This window comes from Chelonia mydas, chromosome 1 (genome assembly GCF_015237465.2).
Source record: "Chelonia mydas isolate rCheMyd1 chromosome 1, rCheMyd1.pri.v2, whole genome shotgun sequence".
Classification (NCBI taxonomy): Eukaryota; Metazoa; Chordata; order Testudines; family Cheloniidae; genus Chelonia; species Chelonia mydas.
Window position 1 is genome coordinate 249336677 of NC_057849.1, and position 27791 is coordinate 249364467.

At 44.6% G+C, this 27791-nt stretch overlaps 1 protein-coding gene across 3 annotated transcripts in view; it reads right to left on the reverse strand.

Moving 5' to 3' along the window:
- Positions 1-20299, reverse strand: part of GLT8D2 (glycosyltransferase 8 domain containing 2) — a 35196-nt gene extending 14897 nt beyond the window's left edge. The window contains exons 1-4 of one of the 3 annotated variants that reach the window (XM_043541950.1): positions 19890-20299; positions 18860-19014; positions 16658-16767; positions 431-475 (exon numbers count right to left, since the gene is read on the reverse strand). In XM_043541950.1, the coding sequence (XP_043397885.1) occupies positions 431-449 (19 nt within the window). In that variant the 5' untranslated portion in view covers positions 450-475; positions 16658-16767; positions 18860-19014; positions 19890-20299. Of the gene's footprint in view, positions 1-430; positions 476-3127; positions 3479-8814; positions 8859-16657; positions 16768-18859; positions 19015-19889 lie in introns of those variants that run through there. The other 2 variants (XM_043541955.1, XM_007066123.4) reach the window with 2 other exon arrangements.
- Between the last annotated feature and the right edge of the window lie 7492 nt (positions 20300-27791).

Consider the following 27791-nt stretch of genomic DNA (forward strand, 5'->3'; position numbering starts at 1 on the left):
TGAGATCTATTACCAGATACTCAGTATATAAATTACATCAGTTTAGACTCACCCACTTTTACTAACTTCTAATTTACACCACATTACACTTCATTTATGAATCTGGCCTTTTAACTTCAATGGAATGTGCAGGTACTAAGCATGTCTCAGGATTAGATGCTGTCATTATAGCCTTTAATACAGCAAAGCACATGAGTATTCCCATTGACTTCAATGGGGTTAAGCACACGCTTAAGTGCTTTGCTGATCAGGGAAGGGGTTACTCATCATAAAGTTAGGAATGGTTTAAGTGCTTTGCAGAATTGGAGTAATAAATTAGCATGCAACCCTCCTATACAATCTCCTGTAAAATTTTTACATGATCTTTATCTAGCTGTTCAAAAAAATATGTGAATCAAATTGATACTGAAATGTTCTGAATCTTTCTTACTTTTCCTTAACAGAGCCATATGTTCCTTTGGTTAAGAACTGTGATCTGTAATCAAAAAAAAAAAAAAAAAAAGAGAGAGAGAGAAAGAGAGAAGTTATAAACACAGTGATGAATATTTCTTTAGTATTTTATGGGTTCAGTTTTGCACCATTAGTTTTGCCTTTGACTTGAATGGAAGCAAGATTGGATCCTAACGTTGAAAAGCTTTTCATGGAAACATTACATTTGCAATGTTTTGAGCAACAATGTATGACTTTATATAATCCAGAAATTAAAATGCAAAAATGTTTTAAATACGTGAACCAGTTTCAAAGCTATATAACTATAGTGAAACAAGTAATGTTTTGATAAACTCAGTACAGTCACTTATATCAGCAATACATACATTTTATAACACAGATTTTTTTCTTAATGTAAAACAGAAAATAAAACACATGCAAATATACAATGTGTTTACAAAATCCATCTGTAGGTATTTTAATCTGTTGAAATTATCCTTGACTCCTCATACAGCAGAACAACAAATGTAAACACCATAATGTCATTTCTAGATCTTGTTATAATCAAACACACAGCAACATAGATATTGCCATATTAAATCAGATAAAGGATCTATCTAGCCTAGAATCCTGTCTCTGTCTTGGGCTGTGTCTGCACTGACAATTTTAGGGAACTCTTCCACCACTGTGATAACATCAGTGTAATTTCACAGGTAGCAGCAACCAGGGGACAGCATAATTCAACAGGTCGTAGCAACAAGGGGAGAGCGTTGGTGTGGACTGGCCACGAGCGTTTTAACCACATCATCTATAGCACTGGAGCAACTAGAAGTTTCCTTACAACTGTCATTGTCGTCAAGAGCTGAAAGTGGTCAGTATCAGATGCCTCTGAGGAAAGTATTAAATCCCCTTAATGGACATTTATGGAAAAATCCCACATTTACTTATATTTTGGAAGCCAAATTACCTTTTTCTTTGTACTTTAGGGGGTACAAATTTAGAAAATCTTAATAGTAAAAATCAGATTATGATTTATTTTTAAATTTATGGGTCCAAATTCAGACTTGTCACAACTCCCACTGATTTTAATGATGGGCTCATCATACAGATGTTGTGTTGCATCATTTAAAAAACATAATATTACTTATTTTGTTTCTTCTCTGGACATAGGCCTTTAAAAAAATCCCTTGTAAACCGTTCTTTTTAAAAATAAAATACCCCACTAGGCACACATTTGGAAACAAAAAGGATGAATTAGTTTGACACTCCTGCAAGGGCTCTGATGACAACAGTTTGTTGTGTACCAGGAGCACAGCCAAGGCCTTTCTCCTGCCCCTAGTAAGAGCTGCCTTTGGTGCTAGCCAGCCCACATTCCTCGTGCTCCCAAGCACAGCTAGCCTTCTGGCACCTCAACTACACCTATGAAGGGTCAGTCATAACCTGGAGCAATAAGTTTAAGGGGAATTTCTTTTTACATTCCAATCTCCTGAGGCTGGTAAACCTATGAAAGTAAACTGAAACGTCAGGAAACAAGTTATTGAAGACATGAGATGAGATATCAAAAATTAAAACCAACAAGAACTACACAGCACCACAGGCTAAAAAGAAAACAATGTACGCTTGTGACATTTCTCCCTCTAGCAATGTAGCTATTCGTGGCATCTCAACTCCCTTTTTCCGTATTTTCATGCCTGGAGATACAGATATTATGTTTGTTATTTTTAAATATAATTCATTTTGATTAATTGAGAAGGGAGAGGAGGCTAGAGTGGTATGAATTCTTGAAAGCTGAGTCACAAAATACAGTTATGTCTTATTGGTTAATTCTGAGTTTACGGAAAGATCTCGAGTCAGTCTCCAATTTTGATTGACAAGTTAAATTCTAAACAGAACACATAAACAGAACAGTCTGTATGCATGTAAATATTGTGACTGGTTTGAAAAAAACAGATTAATAAACATAGTGTAAGGTAATCGTTATCTTATCAGATCTGCACGGTTTATCTAGACTCCGATATTCTGCTCTCTCCATATGCACAGAACCCCCTTGATTTACATATGTAAGTAGATCAGGCAATCAGTCAAAAGAAGAGCTTTGCCTTTTGAAATCTCCTCTCTTGTGCACAGAACACAAAATATTTTTTCCTTTCTAGTCTGGAAATTTGAATCAGTAATTTTTGTAAGTGGACAAAATTCTCACTCCTGGGGTGAAATCCTGGCCGCACTGAAATCAATGGCAGTTTTGACATTGATTTCAATAGGACCAGGATGTCACTCTTGCAATTAGAATTTGTCCCAAACTGTAAATGTAACTTGCAGTCACTACGATATGCAGCTGGCCTGTCAGAACCCTACACTAGCTCCAGAAATAATTAAAGCACTCCGAATCATTCCAAGTTTTTAATCTTTAAAATCCAAACCTAGAAAGACTCACATATAATAAAAGTTTTAGTTCAATATTTGAAAAGATTCTTAATATCAGTGGCCTGCATTTTGTAGCTTTTGAAGAAAGAAATGAACACGACTTGTTACTCTGCAAACATTTACCCCTAGTTTTCCTAAACGCGGATTACTGGAATCTGACGTCTCTAGACACAATTGCCAGATCATATAACAAAATGAGGGGCGGCAGCAGGGAAAGCTGCACATGAAACAGTGACATTACTGTTTAGATATTTCCTGCTTAATTAGTCTTTACCTTTCAAACGCAGCACAGCACTCACGGCTTCTTTCTCCAGAAGAATTACAAGGCAACAACACTCGGTTCCTAGCTCACCCAAAACTGCAAGTACTCATGCCAAAACTGCCGTGCCCATGACTCCCCTTGGAAATCCTAGGTACATGAGCCTTAAAGGGCCACAGTAATGCTTTTAAATTGCGAATCCTTTTTCAAATCCTTCAAGTGTACTTTGGAGAGGTGCTGGTTTTTCTTTCCTTTTTCTGCCTCTGAGAAGCTGCTCAGAATCCAGACATTGCACTGACGGAGTGAAAGAGCCCCATAAACCACTTCCAGATGTGCTGAATGATGCAGCCCCAGATCTGGCAAACTCCCCTCAGATCCTCCTCCGGCAGATTGCAAATAAATCCCATAGGAAACAAAAGTCCAGATGGGGGAAAAAGCAAATACCTCCAGAAGCAACTTCAACAATCACATGGTCTCGAGTTACATCTTTATTTAATTGTTATTTTTGGTAATCATGAAGAGATAACTATTGGTAAGCAAAAATCAAGTAAGAAGAATGGGCACAAATCCAATGTATTAACATAATACATGACTATTGTGAACACTAATATGACATCAATAAGTATATTAATTCTTAGAAAATACTCACAATTAAGGACAGCATGACATGTGTCTTTAACAATCGCTGTGGATTAAAGGTATTAGGCTGGCTTTTTTCTTAGCATCCTTATTGACAGGTTACATTTAAAAAGAAAAATAAACCAATTGTAATCTCAATAACAGCAAAGCCTGAACATTTGCAGTGAAATCTCTCCCCCGCCTCCCGCCAATGAAATCAATGGCAAAAATCTTATTGACTTCAACAGGGCCAGGCTTTTACCCTTGGAATTTTGCTGGAATCTTTAGTACTGATACTTTGCCACTGGACTACTGTAACAAACAATTTATTTTTATTTTTTGGATTACGGATTTTTTCTGTTGTTTTATCACAGTTTCTATTACAGTCAAGCTCAAGATGTAAAAATGTAATGTGGATTTCAAACGTGCTAACATTTTCAGAAGTGTTCACATCCATGATGTTGGTTTGTCCCTTTATAAAACTAGGGGACATTTACAAAATTCAGCTCTGAATGAGGGTTGTGATTTTGAACTCTGTCCCTCCCAAATCTTGGGGAAGTTATGGAATGGGGGTTTGGTTTGAACAAAAAGGGAATTTGGAATGTCAAAAGTGATTACTCTATGTGGATATACCTTCCCTCCTGACACCCTCTTTGAACCTTTTCCTACTCTTTTTTCCATGTCTATTTCCATGCCACCTCTTGTGCTTGGAATTTCCTCCCTCCCCTTGTACCAGTCAAATGCCCTTTCCCCATTAAAGTATTTTCTTTACAATAAAACCATGGGGCTTTCAGGAGGAAGTATTGAAAGAAGTATCATACTATACTACTATTCTATAGCAGCAGCATCATACTGTACATACTATTCTAAACTCTTTTTAAAGTATTAATACAGCTTGAGACAAAATGCAAGATTTTAGGGAGCCTCTGAAGATAGAATTTTTTAATTTCCAGGCAACAAACTAAAGGTATATGTAAACTTAAAGCACTACAGAGGCACAGCTGTAGCCCGTAGATGTAGACGTTACCTATGCTGACGGGAGGGGTTCTCCAGTCAGTGTAGATAACCCAGATCCCCGAGAGGCAGTAGCTAGGTCAACGGAAGAATTCAACCTAGTGCTGTCTACATCAGGGGTTAGGTCGGCTTAACTACACCTCTCAGGGGAGTGGATTTTTCACACCCCTGAGAGAGGTAGCTATGCCCCTATAAATTTCTAGTGTAGATCAGCCCTAGGTGGCTGATTGCCCATGAAGTGAGCACATTGGGCAGCAGGGCAGGAAGGCTGGGCCCTGCTCTGCTTCAAGCATTTGCCCTGACCTGGAAGTTTTTTGAGGAAATGTATCTGGAATGGCTGAAAAACTTCAGCCATTTGGGCCAAACAGCAGAGGGTCATGAGCTCAGGCACTTGGGCCAGTGACATTTCCCATGGGAGGGCAGAGCATGGCGGAGCCAGAGGGGACCAGTCCACGCCACAGAGAAGCTGGTCTCTGAGCCCCTTCCCCACTCACCAGAAGCGCTTGCAGTTGGGGACAGAATATTCCCCTGACTCAAAACACCCCGCCCTGCCCCGACTGATCTGTGGCCAGGCTCCTTCCCAGGTGGGGCGAGGGAGCTGAGCACACAGGGAAAAGCCTCCCCCGACACTGCCTGCAAGGGGAACAGCAGCCGGAGCTCTGCCCCACACCTGGGGACAGCAGGCAGCTGGGGAGTCCCAGGCCCCCTCCTCCCAATGACCAAGTGTTCAGGTCCCCCCTGTGGTGTCTGACCCTCACTTGGTGGGAGGGGCTGCTGAGGAGCCCCCAGGATCACGTCACCCATATCCCCTCATGGCCAGTGTAGTATCCCCCCCAAAAAACCCACATGTCAGAATTTGCTACCTCTCCACCAAGGAGAAAGGCAAGATGTAGCAAATTGTGACAGAGCAGCAAAAGAACATCTCTACTGGTAGCACCATCCGTCAGACAGCAATTTCGCGCAGAGGTGGCCGACCAGTGGCTCCAGAGCCACATGCGGCTCTTCAGAAGTTAATATACGGCTCCTTGTGTAGGCACCGACTCCAGGCTGGAGCTACAGGTGCCAACTTTCCAATGTGCCGGGGATGCTCACTACTCAACCCCTGGCTCTGCCATGGGCCCTACCCCCACTCCACCCCCTCCCGAGCCTGCCATGCCCTCGCTCCTCCCCCCTCCCCCCCAGAGCCTCCTGCATGCCACAAAACAGTTGATCAGGAGGTGTGGGGAGGGAGGGGGAGGCGATGATCGGGTGGGAGGTGCTGGGAGCGGGGGTGGGTGGAAGCTGATGGAGGGCTGCTGACGTATTACTGTTGCTCTTCGACAATGTACATTGGTAAATTCTAGCTCCTTTTCAGGCTCAGGTTGGCCACGGCAGGTTTAGTATAATGTTACAAACTGCTACAGTCATAATTTGCTACTTCCCACCTTTCCCATCCTCAAATCCAGTGGTAGCAAATTAATGGATGTGGTTACACTTGACACAATTTGCTACCTCTCACCCTTCCCTGTCCTTTGGTCCATGGGTAGAAAATTATGAGGGACAGGGGTACACTTGTCAGAAATTGCTCTCTCTATCTTTGCCCATCCTCTGCTCTAGAGGTAGAAAATTGTGATGAATGGGGATACACCTGATACAATTTGCTAACTCTTACCCTTCCCCATCTCCTGATCAGGGGTAGTAAATTGTGATGGTTGGGGGGACACCCATCACAATTTACTGCCATTGTGAAATCTCTATTTTACATTTGGACACAAATAAAGAAAGGTATTTTTATAATTTGGAAAAGCATTCTACAGAGTTAAACCACAGGTCTATTATATGTAAAACCTTGAATGAAGGTATTGTATTTTCTTTATTAGTCTCTTTCCCCAGTGTAGATTAGAAACTGAATGGCCTACAGTAAACAAACATTTAATGTACACAAAACATTTAAACTATTGTAAAACATTGTGAACAGTATTTGAAATACTTAACGAATACATTTTAAACACAAGCTATCAGGTGGAAAAAGCACTATTGTTCCTTATACAAACTTCGCCTCTGCCCCCATTGTCACTGTTACACACATTGATCAAGTTTTCAGAACAAAATTTGCACTTCTCTACTTTGGCACAAACATATAAGCATATTGCCCCCTGCTTTTATTCTGTTTTCTTATGCCTTTTCCTCACTGCTCTAAAATCAAAGTGGCCTGCCCTCACTGTGTTTTTAACCTCAATAGAGATCCACACATTAGTGTTAGCCCATACTGAACAAAACAAACTTCACCTTTCTTAGCAGGGAGAAAAAAGCCTAAGGGCTAGATTCACAAAGGGACTTAGGCATTGCAATGCCCAGTTTCATAATGCCTAGCTTTTAAGCACCAGGAAAGTCACAGGAACACCCCTGTGATTCACAAATCATGAGTTAGGTACCTAAGCTCCCTATGCAATGAATGTGGAGAGAGACAGACCTCAGAGTTGGATCCACAAAAGCCAACACTCTAGGTTGGGAGCTGCCTAAGCCAGCCAATTGGAGATGCTGACTAGAGAGGTGTGTGCTAAGCCCCACCACCTCACAGAGTTTGGTGTCTAAGTCCCCACTGAAGCAAAAGTATGAAGCTAATGCACCCTAAAGTCTCAGAAACAAAAAGACAAATTAAAAGATCCCCCCAATGTATTCATTTATTTATTTATTTTAATTTCATGACTTTCAGGTGTGAAATTCACGATTTTTGAATACTGGTGGTTATCAATCTATTGCAGGGTTGTATACCTATATTCAATAAAAATTACAGTAGAAATTTGCCTTTGAGAAGGATTTCATACAAGATAGTATAGCGCCCTTTGGCAGGGGTGCTGGAACAATTTGTATAGTGGGGGTGCTGAGAGCCATTGAACCACACTGTAAACCCTGGATATGATGGAAAACACTTCAAGTCAGGGGGTGCCACAATACCCGCAGCACCCCTAGTTCCAGCACCTATGCCCTTTGCCCCAGATTTTTAAAGGTATTTAGGCAACTAGTGGGATTTTCAAAAGCATCTAGGTGTTTTCACCCATTAAAAATCTGGCCTGTGGTGAATATTTGGGAACCAAGTTCTACACATAAGTGATTGTGTGAAAATTAGCACTAGGGTCCTGGATAAAGAGGCAAAATAATGGTTGACAAAGGCAATCCCATTGGTGGGTCAAAGGAAACAGAAGAAATTTTTACACGAAACCAGAAAATCAGTCAGCCTTAAAGTCACGTGATCCCAAAGAATAAACTTGTGATTTAAAAAGAAAAAAGAACAAAAATTTAGAATAAAAAACTAATGTTGCAGTACAAACAGGAAGCATTGCACTAGAAACACTGGGAGATGTGATTGCTGAAGCTACTAGCAACGATCAATATTTTCAATGATTATTTGCTATTAAAATATCAATTCAATAGCAAGACATCCATCTGCACAATGTTAATGATGAAGTGCTAAGAGTAATAAAAAATAACATTTTGAAAAGCAAATAATGTAAAGGAGTGTGTCAAGGTTCTTTCCCCACTCTGAACTCTAGGGTACAGATGTGGGGACCTGCATGAAAACCCCCTAAACTTATTTTTACCAGTTTAGGTTAAAACTTCCCCAAGGTACAAACTATTTTACCTTTTGCCCTTGGACTTTATTGCTGCTGCCACTAAGCATCTAACAAATATATAACAGGGAAAGAGCCCGCTTGGAAACGTCTTTCCCCCCAAAATCCTCCCCAAACCCTACACGCCCTTTCCTGGGGAAGGCTTGATAAAAATCCTCACCAATGTGCATAGGTGAACACAGACCCAAACCCTTGGATCTTAAGAACAATGAAAAAGCAATCAAGTTCTTAAAAGAAGAATTTTAATTGAAGAAAAAATAAAAAGAATCACCTCTGTAAAATCAGGATGGTAAATACCTTACAGGGTAATCAGATTCAAAACACAGAGAATCCCTCTAGGCAAAACCTTAAGTTACAAAAAGACACAAAAACAGGAATATCCATTCCATTCAGCACAGCTTATTTTCTCAGCCATTTAAAGGAATCAGAATCTAACGCATATCTAACTAGATTACTTACTAAGTTCTAAGACTCCATTCCTTTTCTGTTCCTGGCAAAACAACACACAGACAGAAAGAACCTTTGTTTCTCCCCCCTCCAGCTTTGAAAGTATCTTGTCTCCTCCTTGGTCATTTTGGTCAGGTGCCAGCGAGGTTATTCCAGCTTCTTAACCCTTTACAAGGTGAAAGCGTTTCTCCTCTGGCCAGGAGGAATTTAAAGGTGTTTACCCTTCCCTTTATATTTATGACAGAGTGAAACAACATTTACAGTGAATTACAAGAAAAAGACACCCCAATTCAGGTAACCAGAGCAGCTCAGACAATTTTGGGAACAGCTGCCAGACGTATCCAGACATAGAAATGGAGAAGGGATTCTTTTAAACACTAAAACATGGATGACAATTAGAATTTTTGGAGGGATGCAGTGCATGGTCATAAACTATTCCACACTGATTCAATAGTACATCAGGTGAGATAGGGAAGAGCTGCCTTGCCTAGGCCTTTAACAGCACAGCCTTGGGAAGAGAGTACTAAGAGAGGTACCGTCCTACTGGGAGAGGGGTAAGAGGGAGCCCCTCTGCCCCTCACATCCTATTTTTGCAGCCATGACAGCTGGCCCTCCCCACTGGAGATAACTGTCACCCCCCTCCCCCTGACTGGCAGTGCCCATGCCCAATCCCTGCTTCCGCCCATCCCTGATTCAGCCCCTCTCTGCCCCCTGCCTCCAGCTGTTTGTCCCTCCTGGGTGGTCAGCTTCCCCAACACAAACTCAGCCCACCCCCGCTCCCCAAATCTGCTCCCAGCCTTCCAACCCTTGTGAGCAGCAGGGAGCAGATTGTCTGTCCAAGTGACTGTGAGGTCAGAGTCAGGGCAGCGGCTTCAGCAGATGTTACTGAGCATGCTCAGCACATCCGTGCTGCTGAGCAGCAGGCTCAGTTAGTAGGCGTATGCTTAGCACCAGCACAGCTGCAAATTCTGACTGGCAGGCACCGGGCAGGGGTCGCGAGCTAGTCCCATCTCTCTCCCGGCTGCCCACTGCTCTGGGCTTGCACTGTGCCCTACAGCTCCCATGGGGTGGTAGCCGCATTCCCCTGAGAGGACAGAGAGGGCAGAGAGAAGGGGTGGCCAGATGTGGATCTGGCAGCTCTGGCCAGCTGAGGATCTGGCGCTGCAGCCGCTCATCCTGGTTTTAAAGCTGATTTTTTGGTACATAGGCGTATATGCAAATACGTTACCTTGCATATAGTGATTGAACAAGAGTAAGTGTCCTTATTTCTCTAATCCCCTCTCCCATACTGTCCTCTCTTCGCACAGATAGCTTGTCACAGACAGTGATCTCCCTCACTTCCTCAGGGAGCTGCTTCTGCTTGGCTTGTTCCGGCAGGTTACAGTAGCCTTTTCCCACTGTCATTTCCCCAGCAGTCTGTTATACAGTGGGCCTATTAAGAACTGAAATGTGAGCCACAAGTGGCAGTGACTGTAAAATGTATTAGAGTTAGGGAAAAGCTGCAGTGTGTGCAGACTCAAAAGCACTGTGGTGGGGAATGAGAATGGGAAATGTGCTGCCTTGTGGTTAATGTCACGGGTGAGAGAGGGAAGGAAGGGAGGAGGGGAAGGAGTTGTTGCCCTAAGCAAATACCAAAGACGAGCTGTGTGTAAAACTAATGTTTCCATGCTTATTTAAACTGTCTGTTATGGCAGGATTGTCTGTACCAGTACAAACTAGACACATACACTATAGAAGAGCTAGATATTATGATTATTACAATACAAGCCATATCTGAGTAAGGAGGGGAGGGGAAGGGCAAAGCCGAAGCTTGAGGGCTTCAGCCCTGGGCAAGGGGGCTATAACCTGAGCCCCACCGCCCAGGGCTGAAGCTGAAACCTGATTGCCACTGCCCAGGACTGAAGCCCTCAGGCTTCGGCTTCAGCCCTGGGCAGTGGGGCTCTGACTTTGGCTTCAGCCCTGGGCCACAACAAATCATGCTTCACAGTGGAGAGGGATTATAAGGTACATCTTCAGTGCCAGAGCATTCCCTGTTCCTGAAACCACCACTTCAGATACTCCCCCTCCTCGCAGTCCTGGCTGGGAGTCTCTGCTCTGTTATACAGACTTCTGCATTATCCCAATCCCTTCCTTGTCCCCCAGCATGAGATGCATGTACCTCAGGCTGAGGAACAAGGAAAGGATTGGGATAATGCAGATATTAGGATAACAGGGTTTCGGATAAATAGGCGTATACTGTATCTCATTTCATCATTTCTCTGCGATTGTGGGGACTCTGGGCAGTGGTGCACCTCAGTCCCTCCTATTCTCTGCCTATGGCACATAATAATTTAAACTCCTGTGGGCTATAATACTTTTGTGTAATTTCAGTTGTAGGGTTTAGTATGTGGGTGCTGGTGGCCTGTGATATACAGAAGGTCAGACTAGATGATCTGACTCTAATATGCTTTTCACCCCAAATTAGAAGCTGCACATTTGTGTGTCTTGTGAATCAGATAAACTGTCTTTCTACATGTGAATAATGTCTCTTTTTCTATTGTAAGCCTTACAGAAGGTAGAATGCTTATACAATCAAAATGTATGGACTAAATCCACTAGATTTAAAAGACAACATGGGATTTATTTTGTTGTTTTTTTCTAAATCAGGGGTTCTCAAACTTCATTGCATTACGACCCCCTTCTGACAAGAAAAATTATTACATGAGCCCAGGAGTGGGGACTGAAGCCTGAATCTGCCCGAGCCCCACTGCCCTGAGTGGGGGGCCAAAGCAGAAGCCCAAGAGTTTAAGCCCCAGGTTGGGATCTGTAACCTGAGCCCCACCAACCAGGGCTCTTTGGCAAGCAAGTCTAATGCCAGCCCCAGTGACCCCATTAAAATGGGGTGGCGACCCACTTTGGGGTCCCAACCCACAGTTTGAGAACCGCTGTTCTAAATGATGGTTGCACTATAGAAGTAGTAGGAGTCTCATGCAGGGATCCTAGAAATCTGTTTGTCATGGGAAAATGTGGAAAAACCATCCTGTGACACCCCCACAGGCTCACTGCTGGCATTGGCGATCTATCAGCAGCATGGATCTCTGGCCGAGTCCCCAGTGCATCCCAGCAGTGGGCCAGACCACCTTCCCCTGGCTTGGGGTGGAGTGAGCTAGTGAGAGGCAACTGACCCCAGTGCTCTGCCAAACTCAGCTTCACCACAAAAAAAGTGACAGAACGGCATTCTGGAACATTCTGGCACGACTCAAGCCCTGGTGTCTCCTCATTTTCATGGTTGAAAAAGTACTTATATCTGGAATACAGAATCATTGACCTGAGGTTATAGAAAGTGGTATTTACCCTAAAGGAACAAATCCCACAGCATTCTAAACTTCCTGCATGAATGATTTTTTCATGTCCCGCATTTTGGGTTGTTGTAGGTTGAGCTATATGGATTCCACAGTCTAATTACGGATGGTTGCCTGTTTATTTATAGACATTCCTATGGCACTCATCAACTGTAGTATTTGAGTGCTTCACAGCCATGTCTGACTTAAGCCTCACAACACTCCTGTGAGGTAGGGAAGTATCATTACCCCAGGTTTCAGAGTAGCAGCCATGTTAGTTATCATTATCCCAGTTTCAGGTATCAGGAAACTATGGCAGAGAGAGACCCAAGGCTATACAGGAAATCAGTGTCATAGCCAGGATGAGAAGCCAGATCTCTAGCTCCCGATTCTTAGATCTCACCTCAAGACCTCCCTGAAACAAACAGCCTGTGTACTTTGGCTATTTGAGTCAAATAAAAAGTTAGAGGTCCTGCACAGCAAATTTAAATGGAGTTATGCTCAAACAAAGGGGAAATGTTTATTGGCAGGCCTTGCAAAGGGAGGGGATGGGTAGAAACAGATAGTGCCCCAAGGAGCTTGTGAGGGGGAAGAAAAATTATGTAATATACAATTCAATTTTCCTGTACAAGTCAGGGAGGTGGAAGGTGCCTGGGTGGTTACCAATGCTGCTGCTGCTTGGAAAGGGGCTTGGGAAAATATAGTATTAAGGATGTGATGTTGGCTAGACCAATAGTTCTACAAAGATGCTGTAGGAGACATTAACCTGAAGACTCTTAGCTTGGGTAGCTAAGCTTTGGCAGAGGTTCCACCTTCAGCCAAGATTTTTTAACTTTTTATTTTTTCTCTCCGTTGTACATTACATCAGTGGTTCCCAACCTTTTCTCTGCCTTGGCATACCTCAATCTCCAGGGACTCTTCCCCTCACCTCTGGGTGGCAGCTGTAGGAGGGAAGGGGAGGGGCAGAGGAGGTGACCCATTGCTCTGCCCCTGGACGTTGAGGGGCAGTGAGGCAGATGGCCAATCAGAAGGCGGCCTTTCCAATCAGAAGGTGGCCAATCAGAACTACTTGTTCTCATGTCGTTTTTAAAAAAATTCCATGCACAGCTGTTTGGGCCTGATCGCACACCGGTTGGGAATCACTGCATTACATACACATTTAGGGATTCTCCTGTGGGAGACTAGCTCAAGGGAAAAGAGAAGTTCAGTCTCTGGCCTATTTAGTCTTTTAGCCTCAAATCTTACATTGTGCCCAAAGTATTGCATTTGATGTAACAGTGCTCCTTGCCCTATTTTTACCAAGCTTTTGTTGGGACAGGGAGGGGATTTCAATCCAGTGAGACCCTCTCCACAGCTGGAAACTCCATGGTGGCTTTCTCACAGACCCATTTGTTGGGGTTGAAACAGCTCTCAGCCAGAATCTCGTTCACTCCGCAAACAACACAGCTATGGCTGTCGCTGCTGCCAGTAACATGAAGCCTAATGGAAGAGAAGTAGATTTTACTCCAGTGATGTGCTAGTTGGGCATGTTAACCGCTTTCACTAAGAGAGCTTTCCTCGCAACCATTTGAGTTAAATAGATATTAACAGAAGCAAGCAGTTTTAAAAAGTCTGGCTAAGGATTTCCTGCTCTGCCCTGCCCTCACCTCAGTTATTCAAGTTTCACTCCTTTGGTATTTGTGATGTCATAAACCTACTAGTTCTCCCATTGTGCATGGAGTCTCTCAGTTAAGAGAGGGTAGACAAGACCTGAATTTCTAATGTAGGGGTGGAAATTTAAAATAAAATACAAAACAAAACCGGAACCCTTTCAGGCCACTTTTGGCAAGGGCCCAATATGTTGTTTTCTTTGCAGGTTATCTAGAACAAACCCAAGCACCTCTACACAACAGGTTAGGAAAGGAAAGGAAGAATCCTGTTTTCAAGTCAAACTACAGGAGGAATTTTAAGACTTTAAGCACTATGGGGCAGGGACCGCCTTTTTGTTCAGTGTTTGTCCAGTGCTAGCACTGTGGGGCCCTGGTCCATGACTAGGGCTCCTAGGTGCTATGATACTATACATAATAAGTGGGCAGAAAGTACTGATCCCAACTGGCATAATCTTGAGATGGACGAGAGTAAGATGGGAATGCAATATCAACTGATGCAACCATGGACATTACTAAAATGTCAAAATGCCTACAAGAGATCAGCTCTTGGATGAAGAGCAATTGGCTTAAGCTGAATGCAGGCAAGACCCAAATGATGCTGGCTGGAGAGGGAAAATGCTTTGAAGAACTAGATGAGACATTGTTATGACCTTCTACTGAAGGCACACAGCCCCCATTCTTCAAAGTGGTAAAAAAGCTCGGGGGCAGGTTGGACTCCTTACTCAGCTCCTTGGATCCAAGGAGCATTAGTATCTGAAACTACCCTCTTTCACTGTTAGCTTGCTAGGAAACCTAGTTCCTTCCTTCCAGATGAGGACCTGGCAATAGTGATCCATGCATTTGTTGCATCGAGTCCGGGTTACTGTAATTCACTGTATCTATAGCTGAATGTGAAAAAAAATGCACAGGCTGCAGTTGGTACAGAAAGTGGCTGCCTCCCCTCTCCATGGTTTAGGCAGTTGTGAGTACATCAGGCCTGTATTCAAGCCCCTCCCTGGCTTCTAGACAGCTGTCAGTTTAAGGCCTTGGTTACTATTTCTCAAAGCAGTTAATGAATTAAGCCCTAGCTTCCATCGAAGATCAAATTTTGGTCTATGAACTGCTGAGATCGCTGTCCACCTCTGGGACAATGCAGTCACAAATCCCAGAACTGCCCACATGACAGCTGGGCACAAAGTATTCTGAGCCAATGGGATGTGGCTGTGGAACAATTTTCCAGAGGAGACCTGGCAAATCAAGAGTCTGGCTGTCTTAAGGAAATGCTGCAAAACTTTCCTCTTTAAAAAAGCCTTTCTACAGTAAGAATGACACTCAAAACACTGACCCCTTAAGCCCCCACCTACTGACCAACCAAAATTAGGAAATTAACAAAATGTAAAACAAAACCCATTCCCCAGAAGTTTTAACCCCCAGAAGGGAGAAGTGCCAACAACTCCATGAAGTCCACAAGGGACTTTGCACTTGGTATAGGTCTTACAAGGAAGGCACTGATGGTCAGATTTCTAAAGGTATTTGGCACCTAAAGATGCAAATAGGTGCTTCTGAAAATCCCACTAGGCATCTATGCACCCAAGTTCATTCACATCAATGAGAAGTAGGTGCCTAGGCACTTTTGAAATTCTGACTAGGTGCCTACCCACATCTTTAAGCACCTACATGCCTTTAAAAATCTGGCCCCAGATACTACAGTGGTGGGCAGCAGTATAAAACAGATCTATTTAATTAATTAAATAGAGGTGTTCCTCAAAAGGAATGGTAGAGGTGGTCACTCAGGTACTCCTAATTGCCATCCCCTTCCCTAATAACTCAAGAACACAGGAAAACACAGCAAATTACAAATGGATAAAATGAATTTTTGTTACATAAGACAGTTGACCTATGGCACTCACTGCTGCAGGAGGTGAGAGCCTATTACTGTAGCTGGTTTTAAAAGAGGTAGCATAATTGCATGAGCAGTAACAGTAGTTGTAGCTCAGTATCTTGTTTCAGGGCATGAAATGATCACCTGTGTGGGACAGAAGGAATTTCTCCTATGCACCGACCCCTGCTCCAATTGTGCAATGTTGAACATAGGATTGCATTCTCGGGGACTTTCACCTTCTTCAAAAGCACCAAGCACTGCTTTCTGCCACCAGGGCTGTCCTTAGGGTCTTAGTGTCCACCCTCCCGCCACTTCCTATCCCTGTTCTAACTTGACCCTTCCTGCAGGCTCCCACCACAGCTGGCTGCTGTAGCCTGGTGAGTCTTCCTCCGGAGGAGATCTAGTACTTAAAAGTGAAAAAGCCTGCCAGCCTGCCAGCCCTATTAGCACCACACTGAAACTGTTAAAGAGCCATTCCAGTGGTAAGGAAGCCATTTGCCAACCCCCAGGTATACACTGTCAGTTTTACAAAAAACAGTTGTCCATTACTGTAATATTTATTCAGAACATGTTAGTCTACAGGACCTTAGTTTAAAATTTGCTTTAAAAATATTTCATTAGTGTGTTGCTGAAGATTATAAAATCAGATCTCTAAAAAATCCTTGCATAGATCTTTAGATGCACAATCTGAGTATTCATCTTTAGCCTTAAATGCTTGGATTGTCATACATATCATTTTTTAAATAAATCCTTCAAAAGCCCACCCTTATCTAAAATACACATGTGAACCCCGGCTGCAGTTGGGCATAAGGGCACCAGTTTAAAAATACTGCATAGGGCCCCATAAACCCTAAGGACGGCCCTGTCTGCCACAGACAGGATACCAGACTAGATGGGCCAGGGGTCTCTTCAGTCCTATGATCTTTTCATTTAGTGCAGTAAGGACATTGCATAAACAATAGAATCCTTATTTGATCCAAATAGTTTAAAATTAATAATAATAAAAGGGAATGGATTCAACATACTTCTCTGCTGGTAACCCAGCACCAGTCACCCACAGCCATCCGTCCTTCCCCTTACTGAGTCCAACCCAATAGTAGCCTTTTTCCATCTTCATCCTGTTCATAATAAAGGTCTGGAAGATACAAGACCAAAACTGTTTCAGATTGACAGGATAATATTAATTAAGGCAAAAGAAAGAAAAACGTGTAACCAGTTGTCCCAATGCTCTTATGGGAAATAATCCATAAATAAAATAATAATAATGTGCAGTTTCATGACACCTTCCATTCTAGAGCTCTTTATGAATATCAGCTAAGTCTTACTAACCCCATTTTAAAAATGGGGAAATTAAGGTACAAAGAGTGAAATTCACCCCTGTGCAGCAGGCCAATGAATGCCACTAAGTGGTGCTTAGACACTGTTTTTGACCTTCTGAACATAGGTGAATTTGACCCAAAGAGTTTAGGTAATTTGAAAAGTCATACAAGCTTGTGACAAGAGTAGGAATGGAATCCAGGTCTCCTGACTCCCAGACCTGCGTGTTAACTGCAAGACTATTCTTTCTGAGCCCATATTAATTGAGTGCAACACTCACTTCCCCTTGTAAAAAGAAAAGGAGGACTTGTGGCACCTTAGAGACTAACAAATTTATCTGAGCATAAGCTTTCGTGAGATGCATTCGATGAAGTGAGTTGTAGCTCACGAAAGCTTATGCTCAAATAAATTTGTTAGTCTCTAAGGTGCCACAAGTACTCCTTTTCTTTTTGCAGATACAGATTAACACGGCTGCTACTCTGAAACTTCCCCTTGTGAATACATAATAGTCCCCTTCTGAATACATAATAGCCCTTGTGAAGTGGTTAAAACACCATATCTAGAAACTTCTAAAGAAATGAGTTAGATAAAGAACAGTGAGCATATTTTGCAAGGAACAATACTGAACTGGCTAGTGGGGTGCGGGCACTGGACTAAGTGCAGCCTAAAAATAATAGTAATAATAATAATAATAATAATAATAATAAGGCCTTTCCAGGATTCTCTGATGTTAGTATACTTTGGATAGAAAGATCTCTATTACTGTACTTTGTCCTTGGACAGAAGTAGGATACTTTGAAGGGACTCTGGGTTAGCTTGTGAAGTGACATGGGGCCTTATTGGCATAATCTCACTTCCCCACACAGGAAGCTGCCTCAGACTGTGGGGCTAAAAATCACTCTGCAGATGTTTGGACTCAGGCTGGAGCCTGTGCCCTGGGACTCTCCACCTTCACAGGGTCCCAGAGCTTAGGCTTCAGACTGAGCCCAAACATCTACACAGTCATTTGTCAACCCTGGAGCACTGACCCAGGTCAGCTGACCCAGGTCAGCCATGGGTTTTTAACCCTGTGCAACCATACTCTCAGGTTAGGATAGTGAAGGCCCACGGATCCCAGGAGGTGGTGGGGGTGGCAGCCATGATGGTGAAACTCAGTCCTCCCCCGAAGTCTTTTTCTTTAAGGACTCACAAAAGGAATGGTGGGTGGGATAGTCCGTCCCTCATTGTTTTGTTCAGCAATTAGGCCTAATAACTGACATACCACTTTTAATTCATTAATATCTGGCTCCACATAATGTTTTAACAAGCATAATTTCGACAGTCCTTGGATTATATCAATGTGGTCTTTTTGGTTTAGGCTAATCCAGTCTCTCTGATTCTTTTGCACCCGCTTATAACATTTTTTTTTATTGAAAATAACTTAGCCTACTTTCCATGGTAATTTTCTAAGCAGGGAAAAGTTATAGACCAGTTGTCACAACAGGACCCCTAGCGAAAAAATCAGAGAAGACAGACTTTCAAGGAAGCAATTCCACCATCCCACAGTATAATAATAGGGCATTGTGGATATACATCCCACCAGCATCTCGCATTGACCATGTCAGAGACATGATACAGGGCTAGATGAGCCTTTGGTTTGTTCCACTATGGCAAAAGCTGAGAGAGAATAATGGATTAGATGCACCATTGATCTGATCCAGTAGTGGTGCAGTAGATAAAGGACCCTGGACAAATGGATTCCTGGTCATGTCTGGTGTGTCAGGAGCTTGATACAGACCATACAATGGTCTGACCCTCTGTGGCAGGAAGTGAGCTACATTTGACTTCCTTCTGGTATGGTATTTCTTATGTTCCTTTGTTGGATCGCTCCCCCTTTCTCCATTAGAACTGTGAACGAGGTGTTTTCTCACCTTCTCCTCCTCATTGTCAATCACAGCGAGGCTGGCTGCCTGTGAGCTGCAGTACCACTTGCTATCACTCCAGTTTTTTTTCTTCTCCGAGAAATAGTAGCATTTCCCATGGTGCAGAACCCATCCAAGTGGGCAGTACTCACACTGGGCATGTTCTACAGGGTAAAGAAAGAGTCCTATAAAGAGATCAATGGAGTATCTCCACCCTCCTTTTTCCTCTCATTATCCAGCTCCCTCTCTCTTTCACAGACCATCCTTTCTTCTCAGATATGGAGCTTGACATGGCAATCCCTGCCTTTGTCTACTCAAGGCTAGACTGCAGGAACACACACTACCTGGGGACTCCCTTAAAAACCAGCCAGATGCTTCACCTAATATGGAATGCAGCTGCCCGCTTTTTCTAAGTGGTGCAGAGCAACAGCAGCTTATTATATCCATGCTCCTTTCTCTTCCCAAGGTGCCAAGTCATCGATAGGTGATAATCAAAGCACTGATCATCATCTATAAGATCCTGTTTCTAGGCTCCAGCTCTCTCTCTCTCTCTGTCCAGTCATTGCACCTATGCTCAGCAGGAATGCTCCTGCCGCCTGCCTGAGCGGGGCTACTCATGGGCACCATAGACAGGATGTTCCAGTCCTCACCTCTGGAATTCGCTTCTGCTGGAAAAAATATCTGATCTGACCCTGGCTCCATTTGAAGTGTGATGTAAGATCCATCTCTCTGTTCAGACTTTATAGTAAGTGCAGGTTGCGGGAATGCCATTCAGACCACTAGGTGGTCCACCCCATGTCCTTTTTGGGTAGCCAGTTTGGTGCTGCAGAGGGCGATGGTATATTTACTGTCTATTTGGGGAGAGGGGGAAATGTTTCTAAACCTGCTCTAAATTATTCAAAGTGCACCAAGATACTACAGTGATTGGGGCTTTATAAATGCCTACAGTCATAAAACTATGAACTATTATTAATAAAGATACAGGTTTCTGCATGCTTCAGTGATGCATAGGAAGGAGAATATCACATGAGGCTGTTACCTGCTTTCCCGCTCTCTAACTCCCCACAAAAATGTTCCCTTAATTTGCCCAGCATCATCACAGTACTTCTGTGAAGGTCATCGGACGTATTCTGGGTATTTCCACTGAGTTCCTCAGACAAATTCTGGGCACTGTTGAGGCAGCTGAGACTAGAGCCTTGAAAGACTTAAATAGAAAACACATAGAGATATAAATACATGTAATGGATTAAGCAAAATGAGTAGCTGTGTCACACGGCAACCTTGCTTGGAGTGCCCTTCTACAGCAAGCCATAGCATGAGAGGCACATCTGCCTCAGTTTCCCCTTTCTCAGAGTCCCCAGTGAATAGCCCAAATTATCTTTGAGTACAACCATAGCCCTTGCAGGGTTAATTACCAAAGTCCCATGCATACAACCCATAACCCAAGTCCCATAATCATATTCCCAACATCAAATCAATCAGCATCCTTCACCACAGGCTCTGGCATCCCTCACCATGCCTCTCTCCCAGTCTTCCGCCCCCTCTGTCCCTTCGGCTTCAGGTCTCTGGCTCCACGAGCCAGCAAGCATCTCCCTCTGCTGCTCTCAGTCTTAAGCTCTCTCCTGGCTTGTCTGTCTGGCTCAGGAAGGTCAGCTAGCCAGCCACTCCACTGCCTTCCTAATAATTCCCACCTCTTTCCAGGGAAGGCCTGCAGAGAGGCATCTGCTCCCTATAGGCTCTACCAGACAACTCCTCCCATCTCCTGCTCTCTGGGAGCTCTGACTGGCCAGGTTTCTCTCCCTCTCAGCCCAGGTGCCCTCTTTTAGGATAGTGTCCCTAACCCCTGTTTGCCAGAAGCTGGGAATGGGCACAGAGGATGGATCACAGTCACTTGATGATTATTTGTTCTGTTCATTCCCTCTGAAGCATCTGGCATTGGCCACAGTCAGAAGACAGGATACTGGGCTAGATGGACCTTTGGTCTGACCCAGTATGGCTGTTCAGAGGTTCTTTTAAAACAACTGGGAGACAGCTGATGAGTCACAGAGGCACTGGCCCTGCTCACTCCTAAGGGCAGTGTCACCCGGTGATGAGCTGGTAGAGGAAAAATGAGGCCCATCTAATATTGTCCTTTTTTTGCCACAGATGGCCTGATTGTCTCTCCGAATTGCCTGTGGCAGAGGTTTGCTTTTATGCCTCAGTCATTGCTTTACACTTGTCTCATCCTGCCAAATGGACAAGTAGCAGGAGCAGTGAATGAAAATGCCAAGCTTTTCTAAATGCAAACTCTTTCCCTCTTCAATGGGCTCTCTTTTCCTTCCATCAATTAAAATGGCTGAGCGCTAGAAATCTCTAGCTGTTGTGTTTCCAGTGTAATACTCAGGGCAGATGGATTAGGGATGGAAGATATGATCATGAAAATGGAGGTCCTATGGCATGTCTAACCCATTATTGAACTAACCCTCCCCTTCTTGTGACTTCTTGGCTTTGAAACAAGGAGCCAGAACTTACTCAGAACAGTCAAACCCGTCACAGTCCCAAGCAGAATGGTCACCGCTACTCCTAGGGATATGGTAAATGGATGGCAAAATGGAGAAGACCTGAAAGAAGCTGCAAGTACAGAAGGAGCTGTTAGCATAGTTTAGAATCAGGGGTTGGCAACCTTCGGCATGCAGCCCATCAGGGTAATCCACTGGCGGGCCACAAGGCAGTTTGTTTACATTAATCGTCCACAAGCACAGCCTCCCACAGCTCCCAGTGTCCACGGTTTGCCGTTCCCGGCCAATGAGAGCTTCAGGAAGCAGCGGGCTGCCACTTCCTGCACCTCCCATTGGCCAGGAACGACAAACTGCAGACGCTGGGAGCTGCGGGGGCTGTGCCTGCAGATGGTCAACGTAAACAAAATGTCTAGCGGCCCGCCAGCAGATTACGCTGATGGGCCACGTGCTGAAGGTTGCCGACCCCTGGTTAGAAACAGGAAGACACCCACCAAGGCAAAGGCCAGCTGGGCACTTTTATTCATCCTAACCCATAACAGAAGGCAAGGGGGGCACTTAAAAGGAAAGAAAGTTAGAATTGCCCAACAGACGGCACTGATCTGGGTTACTACTGAGGCAAATAGCTCTGTAGGAATTAAAATATAAGAATAGCATCTGCAGTGACTCTACAAGGGTTACATATTTCCCTCATTCCTAATGCTTCAGGGCATAAACTACTCTCTGGAGGTCAGGAAGAAATTTCCTTTCATGGTATATATGGTGCAATGGTGCTTCATATGGGGCATTGTGGATGTTTCAATCTCCTCTTTAGTTCAAACAGGAATTCATTTAGGGAAGTTCTATGGCCTGCGTTATACAGGTCAGATCAGATGATCCCAATGGACCCTTCTAGCTTTATAATCTATGAATCTAGGGACTAAGTATTTTGAACTATGAACCTATATACCATCAAGCCTCCCGTAGTCAATGAGCTTGTACCAGCCTCCTGGTTGGAGGAAGAGGACATTTCTATCTCTATTCTGTTCTTTGGTGGTTTAGTTTCCGTGAATACAGTGTTGGTGAAAGGTGCTGGGTTGTGAGTCCAGGAACCTGAAGCTCTTTGTATATCTCTCCAAACAGGTATAGTATAAGCAGTGGCAGTACAAGTTTCCAACATACACATCAGCCCCCCATCAAAGTGACTTGATCATGATCTGAAGATCCCTCTTCCAGGGCTGAGTAGGGAATTCGGTCTCTGTAACCCATTCATTCCTTGGGAGCCAGCCAATTAAGGGTAAGCAATCCCAGCCATGGAAGTGGGTTTTGTGATGTGGACAATTGTCCAATCAGAAATTAGACTGCAATCCTAAATAATTTCACACAACGCACTGAACAGCTGGCAGATGGGAATGATTTCTGATCACTCCCTACTGACCTGCATAGAACAGATAGGAACTGATGGCACCTAAAGCTGAGTGGGTCAGTATCCCCTTCCAGCCCCCCTGAATTATTCAATCTCCACATGCATAGGGCAAGATTGGAAAAGGTGACTTCTGCAGAGGTGAAGGCTCTGTTTAACCCATTCCCCATGACCTGAGAGTGTATGTAAACTGTGCCTTAGAGATAAAAGGTTCTGTATGCGATCTCCTTGAGTCATTCAATCCATTGAGTTGGAGCTGCATGGCAACCCATTTCCCACTACTCCCAAATCATTCAGTTACACCTCACCCTCTAAATTCTTACTCTACATTCTCTAGGTCCATGATACAAATATACTTGCTTCCATTTTACTCAGAGATCAGATAAGTTACAGCCGCGGTTCTCAACCAGGGGTATGCAGAGGTCTTCCAGGGGGTACATCAACTCATCTAGATATTTGCCTGTTTTTACAGCAGGCTACATAAAAAGCACTAGCGAAGTCAGTACAAATTTAAATTTCATCCAGACAAATGACTTGTTTATACTGCTCTATATACTATATACTGAAATGGAAGTACAATATTTATATTCCAATTGATTTATTTTATAATTATATGGTAAAAATAAGAAAGTAAGCAATTTGTCAGTAATAGCGTGCTGTAACACTTTTGTATTATTATGCCTGATTTTGTAAGCAAGTAGTTTTTAAGTGAGGTGAAACTTGGAGATATGCAAGACAGATCAGACTCCTGAAAGGGGTACAGTAATCTGGAAAGGTTGAGAGCAGCTGAGTTGCAGTCCTTTCCTTCTGTAAACCCCTCCCCAAATATATGCTAGATGACCACTCTCCTAAGAGAACAGCGAAAGATGTAATTAGCTTTGGGTTATTCATTGCCCTAAGGCAGAGGTGGGCAAAATACGACCCACGGGCCCCATAGAGGGCAGGGGAGTTGTGGGGGTGGCCAGGGGGCAGGGATGTGGATAGAGGGCGGAGCAGTCAGAGGGCGGGGAACAGGGGGGTTGGATGGGGCAGGGGTCCTGGGGGGGCAGTCAGGAAGGAGGGGGGTTGGATGGGGTGACAGGGGACAGTCAGGGGCAGGGGTTCCGGGGGCAGTCAGGGGACAGGGAAAAGGGGTGGTTGGATGGGGCAGGAGTCCTGGGGGGCAAGTCAGGAATGAGAGGGGGTGGTTGGATGGGGCAGCAGGGGGCAGTCAGGGGTGGGGGGGGGTTCCAGGGGTTGTCAGGGGACAGGGAGCAGGGGGTGGTGGATGGGGTAGGAATCCCGGGGGGGCCATCAGGGGATGGGGGGGTTGGATGGGTCAGGAGTCCCGGGGGAGCCGTCAGGGTGCGAGAAGTGACGGGGTCGGATAAGAGGCCCCTAACTGGCTCTCCATACAATTTTGGAAACCCAATGTGGCCCTCAGGCCAAAAAGTTTGCCCACCCCTGCCCTAAAGTGATTTTTGTCTCTTTTTTTAAGGATCACATTTCTGTTTTGCTGCACTGGGATAGCACATGCCCACGTGCTCGCTCGCTCTGTGGAGCTTTAGCTGATGTTTACATAAATGGGCAGGAACCTGTGGGTTAAGGCACCATTTTGTGATGACTTCCGGATATAATTACTTTATAAATAACGTATTAATTTCGCTAAAGAGTAACCCATAGAAGAGTGACAAATCCTATCAGTGTCTTCAGTAGTGCCAGGGAAAAGCTGTTACCCAGTCACTCTCTTCAAAAGTGTTTACAAAAGCAGCCGGTATAGGCTAGGCATATTAGACATTATCTCATGTGCAAATGGGGCTCCTGTAAGTCTGTTAAGACTCTTGGCCTGATTCTCCTCTCACTTATGCTGGTGTAAATCAGGAGTAACTCCACTGACATATGAGTGAAAGAGGAATCATGCCCTCTCTGTTCAACGTATTCTAACCTATCTGTGGTTATGGCATTATCAAATCTCATTAAAGAAAAATATAATGAAAATAAACATGCCTATGCACCCTTATAGTACTTTTCATTGAAGGGTCTCAAAACGTTTTATAAATATTAAGCTTCACCACATCCAGAAACAAGTACATTTTACAGATGGGGAAACTGAGATACAGGAAGTTTAAATAGCATGCTTAACTGGAGGTCATGCAGCAAGCAAATGGCAGAATTGGATAAAGACCGAAGAGGTACATCTATATGGCAAGCAGAAACATGCGGCACCAAGTCTCAGAGCCTGGGTCTGTGAACTCTGGCTCACACTACAGTGCTAAAAATAGCCTGAGCTCCAGCCCAAGCCTGAACATCTACAAAGCTATTTTTGCACTGTGTCATGAGCCCTGTGAATCCAAGTCTTTAGAGCCAGACTTGCTGCTGTGGGTTTCTCCTTGCCATGTGGATGTACTCAAGGAGTCCCGACTAGAGCTGGACAAATAACTGATCTTTTAGTTTGATGGCAGTTAAAAAAAAAAAACCAACGGGGGGGAAAAATTGGTTCAGGTTGAACTGAACCTGATTTGATTTTTAAAATTTTTGATGAATCAATAAAGGGTGTTCAGGCTCTGTTCCAGAGCACGGATTCAAAGCCAGATCACCTGCATCCCACCCCGGACTAAAGGTTGGGGGGCTAGCAGCAGCACCACCACCTCCGCTATTTTGTGACTAGCCAATATTATTTGTACCAAATTTGCACATACTGTTGGGTCAGCCAAACTGTATTTTTCATCAAATAAAGCGTGCAGAAATTTTTGCCCAGCTCTAGTCATGACTCCATTTCCTGCTCTAGCCGCTAAATCACAGGTTCTCAACCTTTTTCTTTCTGAGGTCCCCCCAACATGCTATAAAAACTCCACGGCCCACCTGTGCCACAACATCTGGTTTTCTGCATATAAAAGCCAGGACTGGCATTAGGGCAAGCAAGCAGGCCCCATGCCACAGGAGCCCCCGTGAAGCTACAGCGTTTAGGCTTCAGCTTCAGCCCGCCGGTGGTGGGGCTCAGGGCCCCGAGCTTGAGTCCCATGCAGTGGCTGTGGGGCTTCGGCTTTCTGCCCTGAGCCCCAGTGAGTCTAATGCTAGCCCTGCTTGGCAGGCCAGACCCCTGAAACCTGCTTGCAGCCCCCCACAGGGCCCCAGACCCCTAGTTGAGAACCACTGCACTAAATGAAACTATCTGGTGGTACATGGAACAGAAATAAACTCTGGAGATGTTATTCTTACTTCCATTCGATCTTTTCCTTCTTCCTTTGAAGCGTAGGGCTGTGTAACCATCCTCCCCCTCTTCCATCTCTAGCCTCTTTTGCAGAGTGAAACCAAGAGAAACAAACAACCCTTTCTGTCACAGCAAAAGCAACCATGGAAAGTTAGTAGGAAGGAAGGGGCAGTGAGAGGCTGGTCACTTATGAACTTTACCCAAAGTAAACCGCACAGGATGCTTGTATTTGAGTTCAGAGGACACAGCTTAGTGCATGGCTGAAAGGTAGGGCTTGTTTTTATAACCAAAAAAGAAAGAAGAAAGGATTTTCATGTAATGTGATTATGTTGCATTCTGTCACAGGAAAACTGCAATGAATGAAGGAACCCTACAGCTCCCGCTTGAGGTAGGAAAAATGAGGCCACTGTTAGAAGTGGAAACAGACCCTAGGCCTGCCCCTTAGGCACAAAACATCCTTCTTGGCAAGTGGCCGAACCATTCAAGACAAGGCGTTCTAAAGCTGGGGCGAGCGTGCGGGAGAAGGCTCCTTTCGGCAAGGAGCTGAAGAACAGGTTGAGGCTGCAGTGCTACAGACTTTACGGTAGCTCTCCCCCTGGGGAGAATTACAGTACCGCGCGAGGAGGGGGTGAGCTCGCAAGCTCCTCGCCGCGATCTTGCTCGCGCGCGCCCTGGGGCATTGTCCGCCTAGAGTCAGAGCTGGGCGGTCGCTCGGCGCGCGCTGCAGCTGCGGTTGCTGAGCGGTCTGTGCGCGGGGCGCTCGGGCGGCAGTTCCGCAGGGAGCTGCTGCGTGGGATGCGGGGCCGGCTGTGAGCTGGAGAGTCTGCAGCCCACAGATCACCGACATAGCGAATGTGTGAAAGGCAGCGGGCGGGGCGGCTCGGCTGCCTTGCATTTTGATGTGGCCTGCTTGAGTGGGTGGTGTCTTTGCTTCAAATGAGCCTCCGCTTCCAAATCCAATCACTGTGAACTCCTGGGCACACGTTCAGAGGTTGGCTGCTGCCTGACCAACTTCTGTTGTGTGCGTGCGGGCTTCAGCTATTTAAGTACAGCCTTAAGACAGGTTTCAGAGTGGCAGCCCTGTTAGTCTCTATTTGCAAAAAGAAAAGGAGGACTTGTGGCACCTTAGAGACTGACCAATTTATTTGAGCATAAGCTTTTGTGAGCTACAGCTCACTTCATCAGATGCATTCAGTGGAAAATACAGTGGGGAGATTTATATACACAGAGAACATGAAAGAATGGGTGTTACCATACACACTGTAAGGAGAGTGATCACTTAAGATGAGCTAATACCAGCAGGAGGGGGGAGGAAGAAAACCTTTTGTAGTGATAATCAAGGTGGGCCATTTCCAGCAGTTGACAAGAACTTCTGAGGAACAGTGAGAGGGGGGAATAAACATGGGGAAATAATTTTACTTAGTGTAGTGATACTCAAGGTGGGCCATTTCGTTGTAATAGGTGCAGTAGTATCTATACCCGTAGACCCAAGTTAGCCTGTGGGACATGCAGGCTCAGCCACAGGCAGATCTGCCCTGCACTTGTTTGGTGGGTGTTTTCATTGCTGCTGTGAAGCCAACAGGCTTGTTCTGTGCTCCTGTCAGAGCCAAGCAGAGAGTGACTCCCGAAGCAGAGCACTGCACTGACCAGCAGGGTACAAGCCCTGCTCTTCTTCTGTGACATATGTGGGGAGAAATTCAGAATGTGAGCTACGGCTGCTTCCTTGAATCCTTCCCAGTAAGAGCCTTCTGGTCCCACCCTAAATCACCCCCCTCTTTCTTTACTGTTCACATCTCTCAAATCCTGCAAACAGGCCCGTTTTTAATTTGAAGGAGGTGCCTAGTCCTGTGGGGT